Source organism: Medicago sativa, chromosome 8 (genome assembly GCF_051527215.1).
Source record: "Medicago sativa cultivar Bolivia chromosome 8, Bolivia_mono, whole genome shotgun sequence".
NCBI lineage: Eukaryota > Viridiplantae > Streptophyta > Magnoliopsida > Fabales > Fabaceae > Medicago > Medicago sativa.
The window spans coordinates 66,616,657-66,637,562 of record NC_140756.1 but is presented as its reverse complement, the minus strand read 5'-3'; the positions used below and the strand labels follow the sequence as shown (position 1 = coordinate 66,637,562).

General features: G+C 32.5%; 2 protein-coding genes and 1 long non-coding RNA gene across 5 annotated transcripts; 2 read left to right on the top strand and 1 right to left on the bottom strand.

The window, feature by feature from the left end:
- Positions 1–2,089: 2,089 nt before the first annotated feature.
- On the bottom strand, positions 2,090–2,764 carry LOC146900693 (uncharacterized). Its single transcript, XR_015023068.1, has 2 exons — positions 2,523–2,764; positions 2,090–2,456 (listed from the first exon to the last, which is right to left on the bottom strand). It is a non-coding gene; the product is annotated as an uncharacterized LOC146900693 (long non-coding RNA).
- Positions 2,765–10,785: 8,021 nt separating this feature from the next.
- LOC146900692 (uncharacterized) lies at positions 10,786–15,272 on the top strand. 3 transcript variants are annotated; one of them, XM_085732171.1, is made up of 2 exons: positions 10,786–11,703; positions 14,780–15,272. In XM_085732171.1, the coding sequence occupies exon 1, from the start codon at positions 10,870–10,872 to the stop codon at positions 11,692–11,694; it is 825 nt and encodes a 274-aa protein (XP_085588297.1). In that variant the 5' UTR covers positions 10,786–10,869; the 3' UTR covers positions 11,695–11,703; positions 14,780–15,272. The 3 variants fall into 3 exon arrangements, with proteins under 3 accessions (XP_085588297.1, XP_085588295.1, XP_085588296.1); XM_085732169.1 differs by lacking the exon at positions 14,780–15,272 and adding an exon at positions 12,876–13,059; XM_085732170.1 differs by lacking the exon at positions 14,780–15,272 and adding an exon at positions 12,603–12,795.
- A 2,378-nt stretch (positions 15,273–17,650) lies between these two features.
- On the top strand, positions 17,651–19,846 carry LOC146900691 (pathogenesis-related thaumatin-like protein 3.5). Its single transcript, XM_085732168.1, has 3 exons — positions 17,651–18,112; positions 18,625–19,330; positions 19,435–19,846. The coding sequence occupies exons 1-3, from the start codon at positions 18,049–18,051 to the stop codon at positions 19,577–19,579; spliced, it is 915 nt and encodes a 304-aa protein (XP_085588294.1). The 5' UTR covers positions 17,651–18,048; the 3' UTR covers positions 19,580–19,846.
- The last annotated feature ends 1,060 nt before the right edge of the window (positions 19,847–20,906 follow it).

Here is a 20,906-nt window from a genome sequence, read left to right as displayed (position 1 = left end):
ATTGAAAATACATAAGGTGATTACCACACAAAAAAATGCATTAATATTAAAAATACTAGAATAATAAATTAAAAATTAATGAAAAACTATAGTATAAGTGAGATTGATTCATATTATTTAAGTTAAAAACTAAGATGGAGCAATCAATGAAATACTAGTCTAAAAATTAAATATTTATACTATCTCTATAAATAAAAAAATTAACATGTTAATTTTTATTTTTTCATCAAGAATAAATGAAGAAAACTATATTATGGTTAACTCAATTTATTGGATTCAATTTTCCTTCTCTTTCTTTGGGTTCGACAAAGCTTCTAGTGTTGTGAGAGAGATTTGATCGGTCAAAAATGATAGTATTCTCTTGAAAATTGCTTTTTTGGTGCCTCCCAACCCAAGTTCAAAGTATATGACTCTTGGAAACTAATTTGGTAGCTCATGATTTTTTTAAAGGTAAATTTTTTTTTGTGGCGAATCTATAGGAATTTCTTACCAACTCGTGTACGCCTAAAAGATAAAGGAATTGCATGTCATATGAATTGTACAATGTGCATGGTGGACAGTGAGGATACACTTCATTTTTTTTAACGTCCAAGTAGCTTAAATCTTTGGAGCATGCTGCGTTTATTTTCTTTTACGTCTATTTTGCTACAGCAAGATATAGATAGCAAGAATATTATCTTCAAAGTCTTACAATATTTATCTAAGGAAGATGCGGCTTTATTTTACTGTGTGTTGTGAAGTATCTGAAAACAAAGAAACAACAAAGTGTGGAACGAGGTAATTGATGCTCAAGTTTATGTTTTTGAGAGAGCAAAATTTATGCTTAGTGATTGGCAAGATCCTCGCAGGATCTGTAATACATCTTGTGTACAACATCTTGTGCACAACCGCGACAAGAAGGAAATGTGAAATGGATCAAATCAGTTGAAGGAAGATTTAAGTGCAATATTGATGCCTATTTATCCTAGCTTTCTAATAGAATGGAAATAAGAGTTTGCGTAAGGGATGATACGAACACTTTTGTTTTGGCAAAAGCTTAATGATTTATTCCAATATGTAAGGTACATATTGACAAATCTCTTGGATTTTTATCAAATTTAGAATGAGTTCATCAACTACACTTGGGATCTATCGATTTTGAGCTTGATATCAAAAAATGGTGGATAGTTTTTCGTCTGCACATCAGGATGCTGCATAGTTTGGGATGATTATTCAGAATTGTAAAACTATCATTGAACAATATTATGTTACCTCTAGTGTTGAGTTTGTAAAGAGACAAGCAAATGAGGCACGCCATAGATTAGCTAAGGCGGCCACATTCTCAGCTAGTTTCCAGATTTCGGTAAAAATATCATATTGTATTAAACACATTTTAAGTAATGAAATGATATAAGCTCCTTCTCCTTAAAAAAAAAAAAAACAACTACAAAGAGATTTTTTTCAACAATGAATGTTTTCAAACAGGGATTGGATTTCTTAATGTAAAACTGGATCGGTGTTTATGCATCTGAATCTAATGAAATTGATCATTTCACTGTTAAACGAGGATTGAATGTATTAATGTAAAAGGAGGTTATTCCTAACATCATTGAATGAGTTTTTTTAAAAGAATCGTTCATGATATGTGCTTTGATATTTGATAATTAAATAAGTTTATAGAAATATTTTTTTTATCCATGTGCTTAATGTTTTTATCTCTTGGTTGCTCTTAATTTGATTTATGGTTTATATTCTGAAACATAAAGATAATTTATGAATACTTTGACATAAGAAATTATTTCCTTTGTAATCTAGGATTAGATGCAAAAACTTCTGAAACCAATTGAGAATTCTTGTTCCTTCATGTAGAATTAGGAGTTATTTTAGAATTAAAACTATAACTAAAGAATTCAGGCAAGCGTATTTTAGAGAAGTAGTATTCGATAAAGGAATTCAATAGTCACAGTCAAATCATTAATTCAAGGTGAAAATCTAGTGAAACTCATCCATGACATATTCTTCATTATTAGTATCAACCATTCAAATTGATCAATTTTCATATTAACCAATCAATTAGAACCTTTTATTTTCAATTAAATTACGAATATAGTTGGACACTAAAAGAAATCTTTGAGTTTGACACTCTGTTTACGATTTTAAATATTATTTGTAATGATTTTATACACTTGTAAAAATCGCCATAAGCAGACCATGGTCATACCTCCAAATTTACAAGATAATGAGACACTATAATTTTAACGCTTTGCTACCCTAATTCATTTCATTGTCATCAACGTACAAACCATAACTTCAAAGTACACGAAATTAGGAGAAAAAAGAAGATAAAAAATACAATTATTTAGTGCATGCAGAAAAACTAGCCGACAACTCCTAGGATATTCTAGCATAAGATATATTCAACTGTTTTGCTAGCGCAAGGACCCATTCATCTCATAATAGTTTCCTTATACATTGGCCTCTACGACAACTAATATGAAGTGCAAGGACCCATTCATCTCATAATAGTTTCCTTATACATTGGCCTCTACGACAACTAATATGATATTGTGGAAGTTTTGGACAATCTTTATGTGTTACACAAGGACCATAGTTAACGTAAGGAATAAAATCATATACTCTTATAACAAGAAATGTGGAAATAAATAGAATTAGAACATAAAGAAACTTCACAATTTTAGTCATATTCTTTCCTCTTTACATCTAAAAATGAAATATAATTAATTGATATCTTTATAGTGTATAAAGTTCATGTTCTCATAAAATTAATTAAAAGTTTAAGCTTTTATGAAAATTTAAAAACCCTTCATAACATTATAATCATTACTAAATGTCTCTTGAGTATATCAGCGTGTTGTGTTTATCCCTTTAACACGCTTAAAAAGGAGTTCATATAATAAACTTGATAATAATAAGAATCGAATATTATTTAACTAAATTTTCAATAATTTTCCCATCAAGTAAAATTTCAATACTTTTTGAACCTTTTGTGATAGTAAAGGGGAAAATTATTTTTTTGGACCACTTTAAAGTTATCTAGGAATTTAATGCACCATTTGGGTGAGAACATATTTATGACAAGTAAAACGTATTGTAGGATCAATATATATTTTGATTAAATAATTGGAACATAAAAAATGTGGATTTAAAAACATTGCATAGTTTATTCAACTTTTTCAGTCACATGATTCATATTTATTTACAAAGTGGTATTGAATGTAAATCAAAATTATTTTTTAAAATAATTTATATTTATTACGGAAACATTCATTTTTTACCTCGTTGGCTCCGAAAAATCTAGGGTTGGGGAGGACTATTCCTGGTCAGATTATGCGCAAAACTTTGGTTTTCTTTTATCTCTTTTAACAACTATTTAAATGCGAGTATTGAATGTTTCAAAACAAAGATCAAGTCTATAGAAATTCACATAATTTTATGGAAAATGTTAATTTGTGCCCTTAAGGCACAAGATAAGGATCTTAAAATAGAATATAAAAATAAATATTGCATTGAAAATATAAGTTTTGAAGTTTTTAAGGTTATGAATGCACAATTTCCAAGATTAAGTTTCTACATTTAGTTTCTTATCTTGTGCCCTTAGGGCACAAAGGGCACAAGTTAACAAGACCCTAATTGTATTATTGAAGCATATCAATGAATGTCTAAATAATTTGAAGTTGTGTAGATCATCAACGTAGCATACAATGCTTCAACTTCTGGATTGATTTAATTCTACTTTTATAAAGAGCTCTTTATTGAAGGTATATGTATATTGAGTTTAATACTTGGTGTCAATACTCTCTCTCACACCAATTAATGTGATCTCCACAAAAGTATCGTTAATTGTTTGGACATGTTACAAGAGCATCTTCAGTTATCATTCTTTTAAGAAATATACTTTTGGTCTCACAGACCACATATTTATGCAGCTCATTAATTTTGCCTTTTCAAAAAAAAAAAAAATTATGCAGCTCATCACATTTTACTCTAGTGATAAAATTTATCAAACTCAGGTGATCCTTTTTTATATAATAATCGGTAGTGGTCGATAGAAAGATTTTTTATTTTATTTCTATGTTACCTCGACGTTGAGGCATATCAACAAATTCTATGCAACTCACTATGTCATCTCAAATTCTTAAATGGAAAAAAATAGTACAATACATGTTCATATAACTATTGAACTCTTTATGATATCACTGACATTAAAAACACTTTCTCTAAAATACATATATAGAAAAAAGTTCTTTAAAAAACCATTACTATCGGTGAATAAAGAAGAAATACTATAAACAATTTTCACAGTGAAGTTAAATGACTGTAATTTAAACTCTTTAATATAGCTGCCTCCATGATCACCTCCTTGTTTAGTCAAGCCAAAAAATTACATGGTTTGTTATCAACGTGAGTTAACTCACGTTAGAGGTATTTTGATCAGTTCACGTGGAAGTGAGCAATTTTGTATGAGAGAAGAGCAATTTTTAAATCCATATCTATCAATATTAGGCTTAAGTTATCAACAAAATTGGGCTTAGTTGTCTAAAAAAATCAATATTGGTCAGTGTAACATTAATCTAGATATACATGTTGGATAAGTGTAACATCATTTGCAATCCACTTATTATGCCAAACTGAGATATCCTCGCCATAACCTATCCTCAATCTGCTTCCAACTTTGAGAATGAATTTAGAATTATATATGCTTCGTCATACAAAACTAGGCTTATTATATGTAAAAGTCGACTAATTTTTTTTGCATCTAATCTTGCCTTGTAAAGTCTACCTACCAATGAATTAGGATTTATCATAAGAGCATCTCCAATGGGAGATCCTTACTTAACAAGGACCACTCTCAGTTAAGGACCCCTCATTGGAGGAAGAAAATACGAGTCCCCATTAAGGAACATGTAACTATATAAGGACCCTCTCTCTTCTAGGCAACTAACGGGTCCCACGTTTAAAGGAAATAATAAAATATGTACTATGTGGTCTGGCTTACAAAAGAAGTAATATTTTAATAATTAATAGTTGTTTTGATTTCAAAAAAAATAATTAATAGTTGTTTTAAATATTATTTTATCTATTTGTCATCATTTTAAATAAAATGTAATTCATGCAAAATATTATTATTATTTTTTAATGAAGGAATGTAAAGTTTGTAATGTTAATTTTTCCATTTTCAAATTATTAGCAAATGTGGTAGAAATTTAAGTTCATTCGAATAAATAAATATTTTATAATTTAATTTTGTTAAAGAATTATAATTAAATATTATGAGGTAATTTATAATTTAATAAATAAATTATTTTTGCTTAATGATGTAAAGTTAGTGGGGCCTATTCAAGTATTTTTCATTGGAGTCCTTATTAGTGTATTTCCATTGGAGTCATTGAGTCCTTAATAGATACTTTTATTAAAATATTATAAATAAGTTATGTGTAACATGAAGTCCATTTAACTAGTCTTTATTAAGGAACTACCGTTATGGATGCTCTAAGTCTCCACCCTTCCTTGCCTAACATAATTCACCATCACTTTGTTTGTCATAATTCACCATCACGTTGTTTGCATCTATGATAAGTGTAACATCTAGGATAGTATTATTGCTTTGTAGTTGTTGTAAATAGTGAAAGTGACAAAACTCACAAAGGAGTTAGAGGTTTTAAATTCAAATATGAACCAATAAAATCTAACAATATATTTTCCATTAAAAAAAAAGTGAAAGTGACAAAACCAAACAAATAAATTTATCAACTAAGTTTACTCGAAAGAAAAAAAAAATCAACTAAGTGATAAATGTTTAAGGGTTAAATATATTTTTAGTCCCTATAAATATTTCAACTTTTCTCTCCAAAAAAAAAATTCCAACTTTTCGTTCTAGTCTACTTAAAAGTTTTCTTCGACTTTTAGTCCACAAAAGTTTACTATCACCACTTTTGATCGCTACATTCAAGTTAACTCGTGTGTATCATACAAATTTTTTTTTTTTGCAGTCAAGTTTAGAATATTATAAGTATCTCTAAAAAAAATAGAATTGTTTAACAAAACAAGAATTAAATATGAATTCTTTCAAACAAAAAAAATGAATTACTCCCTCCATCCCTATATGTAAACCCCCTTTGCCTTTTTCACATTTCTTAAGAAAAGTTGTTAGTGTAATTAATGTGTCTATTTTGTGTGTTAATATTACCAAATTGTCCTTTGTTTGTATGTGTATTAAATTTAACTTTACATATTTCAAGACAAGTTAGTAGTATTAATTAGGGGCATGTTTAGGAAAAAAATAATAAATGCATCTAGTAATTTGAAAAGGAGTTTACATTTAGGGACAAATATAAAATCAAATGAGTGGTTACATATAGGGACGGAGGGAGTATGAATTTTATGTTTTTGGTGTTTAAAAATTTATATTTAATTCATGTTTTATTGAAAATTATTATTTTATCAATGAGATTTTTATAATATTCTGCACATTCATGTAAAAATTCATTCAAAAATGTGAAAGTTACACATGACCTGACTTAAAAACAAGGACAAAAAATGTGGACGATTTTATTTTGAAGAGTAAAATTCGTTTTTTAAGGGGAATAACATCAAAAGTTAAAATATTTATAAAGACTATAAAAATATAGGCTTAATTGCATGGTTGATCCTCTAAGTTTATTTTAGGTTTCAAGTTGGTCCAAAATGTTGACCACGTTCAAATAAGTTAGTCTCTTTCATCACTTGACCATTTAGATATTTGGGTTGAGAATATTGATATTGGAGTTTAACTTATTTATAAAATCAATTTTAAATCATTTATTTTTTATTTTTTTTGTTTTATTAAACTCAATATTATGTGACTAAATGAACTAACTTATCTAGTGTGTGTAACGTTTTGGACCAACTTGAAATTTTTAAAACATAAAAGACCAACTTGAAACTTTTAAAACATAAGAGACCAACTTAAAACTTAAAATAACACAAGAGGGACCAAACATGCAATTAAGCTAGAAATATATTTAGCCCCTAAGGGCCCATTTGGTTCAATGAAGGGGAGGGGAGGGAAAGAGAGGGGAGGGGATGAATGCTAACAACACTCTCTTTTGGACACTTTCTCTAACACCCACTCTTTTATTGGATAAAATCAATGTATGTCCCACCATTTTATGTGAGTTTCATTTCCAAAGTGTATGACCCACATTGATTTAACCCAATGAAAGAGTGAGTGTTAGAGAGAGTGTCCAAAAGAGAGTGTTGCTAGCACTCCTCGTGGTTCAAAAGAGGGGAGGATGGAGAAGGAAAGAGATTTTAATTAAAAATGTGTTTGGTTCATAAGGAAATGAGATTTTAATACTAATTTACTGGATTACCTTTAAACTAAAATAAATAACAGTTGAGTGACATGAACATATCAAATATTGCACAAGAAAAGAATTAATCACGTGAGCATAAAATATACTCCATCTAAATTATATATTCATCTAATTGCATTAGATATGAAATAGATAGAAGAAAAAATTATAAACACAGACACAAAAAAGCAACATGTGACATTAGATATAAACTCCATTATGTAACCAAAGAAAAAGGAAGATATAAACTCCATCTAATCTAATTTCATCCTTAAAAAAAATCTAATCTAATTTCATAACATATAAAATTGTTAGAAAAAATAACGCTAGAATCAGACGCACTGAAGCAACGGCAAAGCAGAGAACAACACATGATAAGTTTACGAGAGACAATTTGTTTCGGCGCGACATTTTAAATAATGAATCTCGCATGTGTGCCGGTGGATGTGGATCTTTGGAAACTCTTCATCATTTATTTTTACATTGTTCAATTTTTGGGGCTGTTTGGTATTATATTTATCGCTGGCTTGACATTTCGTCGACAGTTCCATATGTTGCAACAAATCATTTTATTCAGTTCAGCTTTGGCGGTGGTGGCACTAGGGTGCGAAACTCTATCTTGCATTTAATTTGGTTCACAACGGTGTGAGAAATATGGAAAGAAAGGAATAACAGGATCTTCAATGGCAAAGAATGTTCGACAACGCAGGTAGTGGATAAAATAAAGCTACTTACCTATCGGTGGTTGAAGGCGAAATCTGTTTGTCCTCTCAATTATCATGGTTGGTTGGTGGCTTAGTCCGCATGTAATGTTGGGCATTGCTTAGTTGTTTTCTTTTTGTTTTTGCTGTTTTTCTTTGGTTCAGTTTTGTAAATATTGTTTGACTGTTTATGTTCTTTCTTGGCACATCTTGTGCTAGGTAGAACCTTTTGATTTGGTAATATATTTTATTTTAGCCTCTTCAAAAAAAAAAATTACGGGAGAACGGGCACATATGTCAACATACAGGTAACAAACAATAACCCAGGAAAAAAGAAATCTAATGTTAAATATCTTAATAAGTAGTATGGACTGTTTTGAAATTCTAAAATAAAATTGTAAACATCACACCTTCCCTCCGCTAACAAAAACTCTAATTTGGGAGGGGCAATAAATGAGTTTATGAGGGATTTTACTCCCATTCCTCCCCCCTTCCTGTTTAAAAAACTGAACGAAACACAAAAACTTAAAAATGCTCTCTTTCCTTCCCTCCAAAAACCTCGAACTAAATAGACCCTAAACATGCAAGCATTCCCATTACCTGAGATGGAGCCAGTTAAGCCAACCAACTCATCAACTACAATACTTAGAATCTGCAAAAAAATTATGGGCAAGAAGCCAATATTTATACCCCTTACATCAATCCTATCCATCTCTTCCTCTTTAGGTTAAAAACAAAAGTTAGATAAGATGCCACATTCTTAAAACTTACCATGTAGATATTAATTCTTTCATCTTTGACTTCTTTGGACACAATATGATTATAGATGGTCATGGTTTCAAATGGGTAAAAAATAAACCAAAATTTAATTTTATTATAGAGAAAAATAAGAAATAGTATGATTATAGATGGTCATGGTTTCAAATGGGTAAAAAATAAACCAAAATTTAATTTTATTATAGAGAAAAATAAGAAATAGAGGCGTGGGAAAAAGCAAAAATGAATTACCACGTTTTTAATATAAATTAACACATAAAATTTCAATCCTAATATAATAGTAACACATAAAAAACTACAAAACTCATATAACTAATATAATAGTAACACATAAAAAACTACAAAACTCATATACCATTTGTTAGATAAAATTTATATCTTTCCAATAAAACCAGTAGGATTCAAATTTAAAACCTTCGAATCCAATACATGTATTTTTACCACTAGATCAACCTCTTGAAGTTTTTCATTATATTAGGTAAAATTGATTTTTTAAACTTAAAGCATATATCTTGTTAATAAAAGATAAATCTCAAAGCTTATAACATATATTTTTCTCTCTTGTTTCAACCGTATTTTTAAGATTTAATTTTTCTTATACTCTTTTTAGTAGATAAACTTTGTTTTGCAAATTAAATTTTAAACAATTAGACAATTGAGCCACAAAAATATAAAGGAGCGCAAACAAAAATCATATAGGTATAATTAGGGGTGGAAATATGCTAGGTCGAGCTAGGCTTTGCAAGACTTAAGTCTGACCTATAAATTTTTTATAAGGCCTAAGCCTGGTCTGCTGCCTATCATAGGCTTACTTTTTAGACCCGAGTTTAACTTTTTGAAAATCTAATATGACCTACTAGCATGTTTAAAAGCTTATATCGTATTAACATTTTTAGATAAGCAATGTGATCTAAGCTTAAATAGACTAACAAACTAATATATCGATTAGATTAAACTCTCTTTTGATAATCGACATGAGTTTTTAGGGAATTTGATTGTATATTGTATCATATTTCAATTCTAGTTTATAATAATACATTTAAATATGCAAAAAAATTAATGTATACTAATAAACTTAAATTATTGAAAAAGTTAACAAATTTAGATTTTAATTCAAAGTACAAAATATAATATGTAATAAATAATAATATTATTCATATTTACTTAAATAGGTTGGCCTAATAGGCATAAGAGACTTTTTAAATGGCCTGTGGCCTAGTATTTTAAGCTAAATAGGCTTCTAAAAAAGCTCAAGCATTCACTATTTAAGAAAAAAGCTTGATTTGGCCTGACCTGATCTGTCGTAGGCTAGGCTGGTCTGACCTATTCCCATCCCTAGATACAATGTACAACTATTAAAAAGCTAAAATAACTTGAGAAGTGAAAAAACTGGCTCTATAATCAATGTTTTTTTTTTATTTTTATTTTTTTATTTATTAAGAAGGCTCCATAATCATTGATCGTGTGCTAGAACAACTAATTTTTTTTTTAGGGAAGAACAGCTAATATTATAGTACATGTATAACCGAACAAGTTGGATAATTTGACGACCAACTCGAATCTGTTATGACTCGACATCAGATTATTATTCAGCCGATTCTGTTGTCATTTTGTTTTTGTACGAGATTGAGTTTGGGTTTTAGACAAATTCGAAATCTTTAAATTGAGACGCGTCTTTAGTTTGGGTTGTGTCCCCCACCCCTAAATTCACATAAAATTTATTTTTATCGAAAATAAATAATTAAGTGAAGTATTAAAAAAAAATATAATACTACAATATTCATAAACCATATGATACCTACTTTATTTTATAAAAAATGATATAATTTGTAACAAAATTTGTAACAATAATACCAAGAAGTTATAAATAAAATCACAATAATGAAATTTGAAATATAAAAAATAAATAAAAAATCATATGATATATGGGCTTTTGATATTAGGGCTTTATAAATCGAAAGTTTATATAAAAAGGGTTGAGAGTGGTTTCAGAGTCATTAGGATTCAACAAGAGAGTGTGTGAGTTAGGGTTTCTGTGAGGTTTCGATTTTCAATCAATGGCGGAGGAGAGAATCAGCGGCGTGGTGCAATGGTTCAACAACACCAAAGGCTTCGGATTCATCAAACCCGATGACGATAGCGAAGATCTCTTCGTTCATCAATCTGACATCAGATCTGAAGGATTTCGCTCTCTTTTCGAAGGCGATCGCGTCGAGTTCACAATCGCCGACGGCGATAACGGCAAAACCAAAGCCGTTGATGTCACCGGTCCTAAGGGTGAACCTCTTCAGGTTAGGCAGGATAACTATGGTGGAGGCGGCGGTCGTGGATTTAGAGGTGGTGAGAGAAGGAACGGTGGTGGTGGTGGTGGTTGTTGTTATACTTGTGGTGATACTGGTCACATCGCTAGGGATTGTGATCGTTCCGATCGGAATGATAGGAATGATCGCTCTGGTGGTGGTGGTGGAGACCGTGACCGTGCTTGCTATACTTGTGGTTCGTTTGAACATTTTGCTAGGGATTGCATGCGTGGAGGTAACAACAACAACGGTGGCGGTGGATATGGTGGAGGCACATCTTGCTACAGGTGTGGTGGGGTTGGTCACATAGCACGAGATTGCGCTACTCCTAGTAGCGGAGGAGGCGGTGGCGGTGCTTGCTATAAGTGCGGTGAGGTGGGTCACATAGCTAGGGATTGCAGCAATGAAGGAGGAAGGTTTGATGGTGGCAATGGAAGGTATGATGATGGCAATGGAAGGTTTGGTGGTGGCAACAGAAGGTTTGGCGGTGGTGGTGGCGGACGTGATGGAGGAAAGGGCACGTGCTTTAACTGTGGGAAGGCAGGGCATTTTGCAAGGGATTGTGTTGAGGCTTCTGGTTGATGGGAAAAGGTGGAATAGTACATATTCTCTTTTTTGCACAATTTAACAGTTTAATTGATTAGTACTATTTTATAATTTCGTATGATTTTCGGGATTCAAGTTTATACTTAGGATGCTATGAGAATGACTTATGATTTTGGTTTTGTTTTTGTTTTTGACTCACCGGTTCACAGCCGATTGGGCTGTCTTTTGTGGTTGATTTACATAGCTGATAATGCCCTATGAGACTTGGTTTATGATTAATTAAAACTCTGCATTTCTTGTTAAATTTTGTATGGTTGATTTATTTGTTTGGTTTGTTTTGTGATGGTGATTTTTGTGGTTTAATGTGTACATAAGAAAAAGTTTATGCTTATGAGATATCGTGGAGTTACCCATTTTCACAGTGGGCAACTTGAAAGCACACACTCTGTCTTTGGTTTATAAGATGTATGTTTTTAGGATCTATATTCTAATTCACATTCACATTTGATTAAGAGTTTCAACAATAGGAATAATGATTTGTTGATAATGAATGGTATGTTCGCATTTTGATATCTTGAAAACAAAGTTTTGTTGGTGTCAAGTATATGTTTGGTTGAGCGGTGCTTTGGGTAACTGCCACCATGAGCTTGGTGCTCTCCCACTATGATTTTTAGATATGTTCCGATGTGTAGTTTCTGGTATGTCGTGATTTTCCACCTGGTGTAGTGTTCTGGTCTCTGTTGTCATGTTTCTGGTTTGATGTGTAGCTAAGAAAAAGTTTATCTTAAAAAGAAACTAGAAAAAAGTTTATGATTATGAGGGATTGTGGATTTTCCCATTTTCATGGTGGGCAAGTTCAAAGTACGCACTATTTATAAGCTGTACTGATTTTTTTAGGACCTAGATTTAATCGTTGATCCTTATTCACTTTCGCATTTGATTAGGACAGCCAACAATAGGAATAATGGTTTTTTGAAGATGAATGTTATGGTTGCATTTTGATCTTTGGAAAATGCAATTGTGATTATGTTGTCATGTGTTTGGTCGCCACCGTGAGTGTTTGGATCTCTCCGGTCAGGATTTTTAGAAGCTCCAATGTGCTTGTGGGGTAGCTTTTGATCTTCTTGCATAGGTTTTTTAACCGTTACTTTTAAGTCTACATGTTTCAGCCTGTTTCACCTTTTCTAAGCTGGCTGTTGCTTATCATTTCACTTCAGGTGTTTATTTAATGGATTTCCAAGCGATGCATGTTGCTCCCTGAAACACCTTATGGACCATGTTATTAGTTTATTCAGCTATTATAGTTCTTGTGAATCATTTGAGCTTCTGTTTGTAAACAATGATACAGATACATCTGATACGGGTTTATTTGATTAGAATTGACTGGTTTTTTGACTCTTAGATTTGGCTAGATTAGATTCCGACTCTTTCTATGGCAGCTGTCATTCGAATGGATTTATTCTCTATTACTTTTGAAAAATTTGCAGTGACAAAAAAAATCAGTTTTGCAATCACAAAATTACAAGCTGCATAAGTAAATATTACCAATTAGAAAATCAGTTAGTGTAGTGTCTTCAGTGCAGCATTGTGTAAGGAGCCTCTGAATATAAATTAGGTACCAGATACAGTAGAGAAGCAAAACAAGCAAATCTTATTTACCAAGTTCCAAACTGGATTTTAACTACACGAAGTCCCTGAAACTATAGATGTCAACATAGATCATATTATAATACTTCTTTTTTCTCTAACCATGGTCTTCTTTAACTATCTGATACTAAGTCTTAACTCCCCTGCTGCTTGATTTTTGTCACTGTCTACTCTTCTCTGATCAGCCTCCAGCTTGTTCTTGCTTAAGCATCACATGATTGATGGTGCAAGTATGATTTCTGTGAAGTTGAATTCATGATATTTTTTACTTGTCAGCCCTTCTTTCTTGCTACCCTTTCCTCACGCCACACTTTTCTAGAGATAGTCACTCTTCTGTGTCGAGAATTAGCACGTTGTTCACCGTTGTCCGTTGCATTTGCTTCATTCTAGTTGCAAATAATGTAAGGTAGATGAAAATGGGACCTACCCAGATTGGGAAAGGGATCCAAGATTGTAATTGTAGGATCATAAGATAAACAGCTAGATAGATAGATAGATACCTAGTGTTATGCATTTGCTTCATTCTAGTTGCAATAATGTAAGGTAGATGAAAATGGGACCTACCCAGATTGGGAAAGGGATCCAAGATTGTAATTGTAGGATCATAAGATAAACAGCTAGATAGATACCTAGTGTTATGCATTTGCTTCATTCTAGTTGCAAATAATGTAAGGTGGGACCTACCCAGATTGGGAAAGGGATCCAAGATTGTAATTGTAGGATCATAAGATAAACAGCTAGATAGATAGATAGATACCTAGTGTTATATTATAGTAGGCTAATTTACATATTTCGCCCATTATCTTATTTAAGTTTCATTGTGGTCTCATAACAAGTTGTTACGTTTAACTATACTTCTGTTTGTCAAGTTCCATCTCTTAGTTTTTAATCCCAAATGTCTAAGGTGGATCAACATTATATACGATCTTAAGACCTCGTTAATTTTTAATTTTAACCGTTGGATTTTGTTGGGGAAAAATAATAATTGTGCCATCATCACCTAATTACTTTTATTTTTCCATTTTCTTCTTCTTCTTTTCCTTTCCTCTTCTTCTCATTCTCCTTGACACTGCTACCACGACTGCCGTGTCCATGCCAAAACCTGATTCGAACACTTCTCTTTTACCATTCCCTTTCACTCTTCAAGAGTATGTGTTTCTCATGGTCTTTGGTTTTAGTTTTGAGCATTTTGGTGGTTCCAACTTTTGTTTGTCGGTTTTTGATATCATTACCCACCCTACTTAATGGGATTGGATTTTAATATTGGTGTGTGAGATTGGATTTTTGAGAGTTACAATTTGATTTGAGGGCTGTTTTAGTTTCAAAATCTAAATAGGTGGAATTGAAAAATGTGAAATGCGTGTGAAATTTACCAGGTAGGTTTGGTGGAAATCATTTAAAAATGTGTGAAATTTGATTGGAGGTGGAATGGGTTTATTGGTTTATTTGATTTGATTTTGTTGTTTGTGAGAAGAAAAGGAAGGAAAGTAATCAGCATGGGTGGTGGTTCTTTTCGCGGTGTTGATATATTAAGCGCAGCATCCTCATTTTATGAAAACAACATCAAACTATTCCATGATGATTTATCTGATGAGATTCAGGTGTGGAGGTGGTGGCTGTTGGGAGGAGGAAGAGAAGAAGAAAAATGAAGGTGATGATGAAGTTGTATAATAGGCTGTGATGTTTTTTCAGAATTTTGTATTTTATTGAGATTTTTACTTTTGATGAAGATGAAGGTTTATGGAGATGATGATGAAGATGGAGAGGAAGAGGAGGGAAAAAGAGGAAGAAGAGGAGGAGGAGGAGGAGGAGGGAAGATGAAGAAATGTAAAGAAAAATTAGTTAGTTAGTGGTCATTATTATATACAATAGATAGATATGTAAGATCCAATGATAGTATTTTGGGCAAAAAGATCAAATAGTGAAAATTAGAAGAATTAATGAAGTTTTTAGTGGATAATTTACAATGTTGGTTCACCTCAGGATTAGGATCCGCTGCAGTTGAAAAATCACACAGTTACACAATTTTCAATTTAGACCATTGGATTAGAACACAACTTTGTGAGGTCTTGTGACATAAATTCATTCAACTTCCGAGAATAAAACTTGGAAAAAGTAGTGCACCAAATCCATTTCCCATTTTCATAGTCTAACTCTTAAGTAGGAACACCATATTTATCCTCGACTTGGCCATGATTTGTATTGACATTTTATTTTGATTTGCTGTACCCCAACCCCAATTATCTATAATGGTATCGAGGGTTAAGAAAATAGAACGCAAGGTCCTACGAAATTGTTTGTCTCATCTTTCATCAATTTCATAGAGGCATATATAACTTAAAAATATAACAAATTCCATTACTTCATTTTTCACATTTAAAACTCAGTCACCCATTCAAGACCACAAGGAACAGAGAGTTTGTACAACACTTGAGGTTACCCTCTTCCTCCATGAAAACATTGAAACAGTCCACACCAACTTTTGAATGCCTGCCCCGGTCATAGACTCATAGTAATAAAAAAAGAGAGAGAGAACCTCAAGGGAATAACTGGAAGGGGCTTGCTTGACCGAAGAAAAGGATGGACAGGGGGGAAAATATGCAAAATATGGTGTAAAAGTATTGGAGATGATTCAGAAATAGAAATGTCCCACCACCCCCATAAATGATTCTAACCTTGATATTGTTAACCTAAGTGAACTTTAAAATCAGATTGAGGCCACCATAAAAAAAATACCATGGAAGTCAAATGGGGATACATCTAGCCTAGATGATCTAGGACAAGTTAACCTCAAAAATGTCAACAAACATGAAGTTTTATCTCAACATCAAGAACAATTACAACTCAGTATCCCGTTGACGCTCAAATCTCCCCTACATCCAACACGAGACAATAACACAAGATAAGTTTTATGTTCCATTTGTCTTAACATAAAATTATGAAACAAACAAACTTGGATATTAAAGTGTATTTACAAGTATTCGCCCATCCACTTCGATTGTACTAGATTAGAGAAAATGCTTTGAGGATCGCTGGACAAATCATATATTTTATACGATTAGAAATCGAACTTGGCATCTTAGAGTTTCATCTTCTCTACATCAAGAACCACTCTAACTCAGTATTACGTCGGCGCTCACATCTCATCTACACCTAACAAGAGACAATAACACGAGATATGTGTTATGTTCCATTTGTCTTAACACAAAACTAAGAAACAAACAAAGTTGAGTATTAAAGTGCATTTTCAAGTATTCACCGATTTGTCATAACATAAAACAAAGAAAATGCTTTGACGATCACTAGGCAAATCATATATTTCATAAGATTAAAAATCGAACTTGGTACATCAGAGTTTCATACACTAAGCATCAACCACTTGCGTTACACCTTGTTGATAGGGGACAAATTATAAAAAAATCTAGTTTTTGTATGATTAATAATCGATAAATATTTTAAATATAGCAACTGATCGATGCATGCATGAAATATTGTTGAAATCTTTGCAATATATTTTCTGTGTTGTTTAATATGTGGTGGAAGTAGCATTTAGAAGACAAACACTATCTCTGTTTTTCCCTTCGCAAACATAAGCTTTAAAACCATTTTTTTTAACGTCAAAATAAAATATATTAAACCCAATAATTTTTTTTAACCGGTACAAGGTATGCAATGATATAATTTAAAAGTGTCTACAATCAATTACAAAGCCACAACAAAACAAAAAGAGGAACCAACAAAAAAGATAGCTAGGTGGCAAATCACAAGCACATAATGAGATTAAGCCACCAAATATAATGATCAAAAGATAGTTTTAAAACCAATCATTCTTTTATTTAATTTTTAAAACGGCATCAATTATTTGCTAAATGCAGTGTATTGCTTAGAAATTTTTCATGAATCACGAGATTTATTGTTGTATGTAATTGTTGGATTTCAGCCACTTTCAACACGCAGAGTTATGTAGGACAAAATTCACAGGGAATTATAGGAGTTATTAAACCATACATATTAATTGAGTATTGCCATGCTACATAAATCACAATCATAAAAGAAAATATATTTTTATCCTCCCAATTTTTTTCAATTCCAATATTTTTCTACGACAAAAAGGTTATTTCCGACAATTGCAACATCTCAACCATCAAACACGATAGTAAAAAAGAGAGTTATAAAGAAAATAAGATATTAAGGTTGAAAAAAATTCTACTAGAGAGAATCTAATTTCTTTCTCAATCAGACTTTACCTTGACATTAATCTTTGTTCTTTTTTTTTTTTTTTTGTTGACAGAATCATTGTTCCAACTTAGATTACCATAAATCTCACATAATATCCCATTCAGCATAGGGTCATGTGTTGAGGATGTCTCCCTAAGTATAGTAAATGAGTAACCATCCTTTCACAACTAAGTTCTTTTGTTCTGCTTTGTCCGTCAGCACACAGCACTACTCTTGATCTATGTTTTTACAAATCAAAAAGTTCTACAGTATCAAACTTTTACCAAACACATACACTTTGCCAACCTCAGACTTTGTTTGTCATAGGACGGTTTATGAATGCATGTGCATGTGCCTAAATGCTAAAGTGGAACCTGGCTCCATAACATATATTCCATTGTCCCCACAACTTCACATGGCTCCCATCATAGAATCTTCTATATATTCTCCTGCCTCCATAACAAGATTAGTAGCTAGGCAATTAAATTCTACATTTTATCTCTTATTATTTGCCACTTTTAAGTAATGGCAGCTTCAACTCAATTTGCTAGAACTCTTCTCTTTCTCTTTTTCTTTCATTACTTCAGAGGTGATTTTCTCATTCACAAGTAGATATATCATATCATATCATAACTACTTGTTCTATTTCTCATGCATGTGGCAAAAAGGCCTAGTCCTATAACAAATTCAAAAAAATTTAAGCTTGAGAAAATACCATAGGACATTCATTGAGAGACCAAAGTCCCTAATTAGTGCATGTTATGAAAAAAAATACATATGTAACATACAATTTAAAATTGTAGATATATTTTTTTTATACATGCATACACTGAAATTTAAAAATAGATAATGTATATAGTAAATATTTAGAGGCACCAAACATTTGATATGTTGAGTCCTAGTTCGAACCAATGATTAATTCTTCATTTCTCATCATTTGATATATGATTTTCGCAGCTAGATTCTTTAAAAAAAACAAATATCAACATATTCTAGCGGCCAATTATTTGTAAATTATGTAGTTTTATTTTATGTACTCTAAGAATTTAATGTTAATTGGTTTGTTTGTGTAAACATTGCATACTTGGTGTATCTATACAGGTTTAAATTCAGCCACATTTACAATTGTTAACAAGTGCAGCTATCCCGTTTGGCCGGGGATTTTGTCCGGTGCCGGTACGGCACAGCTAGCAACGACGGGCTTCGCCCTACAACCGGGCGAATCCAACGAAGTCACCATGCCCACCTCTTGGTCTGGCCGCATATGGGGCCGAACACTATGCTCAACAGACCTCTCTGGAAAATTCTCATGTATAACTGGAGACTGCGGCTCCTCCAAAGTAGAATGCACCGGCAGCGGCGCCATCCCTCCAGCAACACTAACGGAGTTCACATTAAACGTTGCTAATGGACTAGATTTCTACGACGTCAGCCTAGTCGACGGTTACAACCTTCCCATAACAGTGGAACCAAGTGGCGGCGGTGGAAACTGCACGACAACCGGCTGTCTGGTGGACTTAAACGGCGCGTGTCCAACAGAACTGAAGGTGAAAATTGCGGCGGAAGGTGAAGAGAGTAGTGAGAAGAGCGTGGCGTGTAAAAGCGCGTGTGAAGCATTTGGTGATCCATTGTATTGTTGCAATGGTGCTTATGCAACTCCGCAGACTTGTAAGCCAAGTTCATACTCTCAGTTCTTTAAGAGCGCGTGTCCACGCGCTTATAGCTATGCTTATGATGATGGAACTAGCACCTTCACTTGTTCCTCTGCAGATTACCTCGTTACTTTCTGTTCTACACATTCCAAAGGGTAATGTAGTTTAATTTTAATTTTACTGTTAATTATTAGTTCAATCTTCTGATTTTTTTTAAGTAGAAAATTAAAATAACTGGAAATGATTTGAATGCATGCAGTTCGATAAAGTCAGGGAATGGAAAATTCCCATTTGGAGTGGACATTTGGGCAGGTCATGCCTATAGCCATGCTGATGAGTCAACCAAGGGGATGTCACTAGTTGTGGGAGCAATTCTTATGACAATTTGGTGGCAGCTCAGTTAGGCGCGCGGATTTAGATTCCACGCAGTTATTGATTTTGACGTAGTATGTTTGTTTATGCGGTGCATCAACGCGTAGATGCATATTTGTTGAAGCAACTATTTAATTAGAGCTTCTTAAAAATCACGGCAATTGGTCATTGGAACGTGATATTTGTGCTCCCACGACCATCAATCATGCCATTTCATGTATATTTGTGTAATTGTGTCCTTGAATTCACGAAAACTTACTGTAAAGAAAAGAACATAAACACGAACGGTGTTTTAGGAATTTTATTTCTTTTTGAAAACGGATATCATTTTTAGCAATACTGTTCAAAAATATAATGTAAATAGTATATCTATATCATTTAAACAAGTTCATTTTCGTTTTTTTTAAAGCAAAGATAGGGGAGCCATAGGCTGCACCCAAATATACAAGATAAAAAGAAGTGTGTTCCAATAGAGAGGTCCCAAGACCAAAACCCTCGTAAGGTTAAGAGAAAAACAAATGGTAAGAAAGCCCTAATCTATTCTTTACAAAGTCTTTCCTATTAGCAATGGGGCAATGATCAAACCAATAAGATGAGGATGGAAAGGCCAATGTTTGCCAACTTGTCGGCACAATGATTACCTTTTCTAAACATGTGGAGTATACCAAAGATAGATGGTTGAACCATCTATTCTTCAACTTCCATAGGGACAATTGAACTAGACTTGAATGTCAAGGTAACTAGTTTTGACTCCAATTCCAACCATAAGTCATGCCAACTTTGTGTGAGTTGTTTCTTTTGTTGTCATTGCACCTATCAACTCAAGTTCAACTTCAAGTGCATTAGTAGGTCAAATGCATCTAAAGGTCCTTTAAGTTTTTCATTTTTTCCAAAGTGATCCTTTAAGTTTCAAAAGTCCTAAACAAGTCATTTAAGTTTCAAAAGTCCCAAACAAGTCCTTTTAGTTTTTGAATCGTTTCAAACAAGTCATTTTAGAGGATGATGGTGATGATTCAGATGATAGCAACAAAGAGCATTATCCACCATTTGCCATACCTAAAAAGATGACTAATTTTAAGTGGGTGTTAGGAGTAAGATTTGGTACCAAAGATGAGTTCAATGAAGCAATTACCAACTATGCTATCTACAATAGGACTTGTTTGAAACGATTCAAAAACTAAAAGGACTTGTTTGAGACTTTTGAAACTTAAAGGACCACTCTGGGAAAAACGAAAAACTTAAAGGACCTTTAGATGCATTTGACCGCATTAGTATTACCTAAGTTGGTAGCAAAACATGTGTACCATTCACATTTTTGAAAGAATTTGTGGAGAGAAGTTTAGAATATTATAACAATAT

Excerpts from the sequence above, each read along its gene's own strand:
- LOC146900692 (XM_085732171.1), top strand. The coding sequence starts at position 10,870 with ATGGCGGAGGAGAGAATCAGCGGCGTGGTGCAATGGTTCAACAACACC.
- LOC146900691 (XM_085732168.1), top strand. The coding sequence starts at position 18,049 with ATGGCAGCTTCAACTCAATTTGCTAGAACTCTTCTCTTTCTCTTTTTC. Across the intron at positions 18,113-18,624 it reads TTTCTTTCATTACTTCAGAG|GTTTAAATTCAGCCACATTT; the intron begins GTGATTTTCTCA and ends GTATCTATACAG. Across the intron at positions 19,331-19,434 it reads TGTTCTACACATTCCAAAGG|TTCGATAAAGTCAGGGAATG; the intron begins GTAATGTAGTTT and ends GAATGCATGCAG.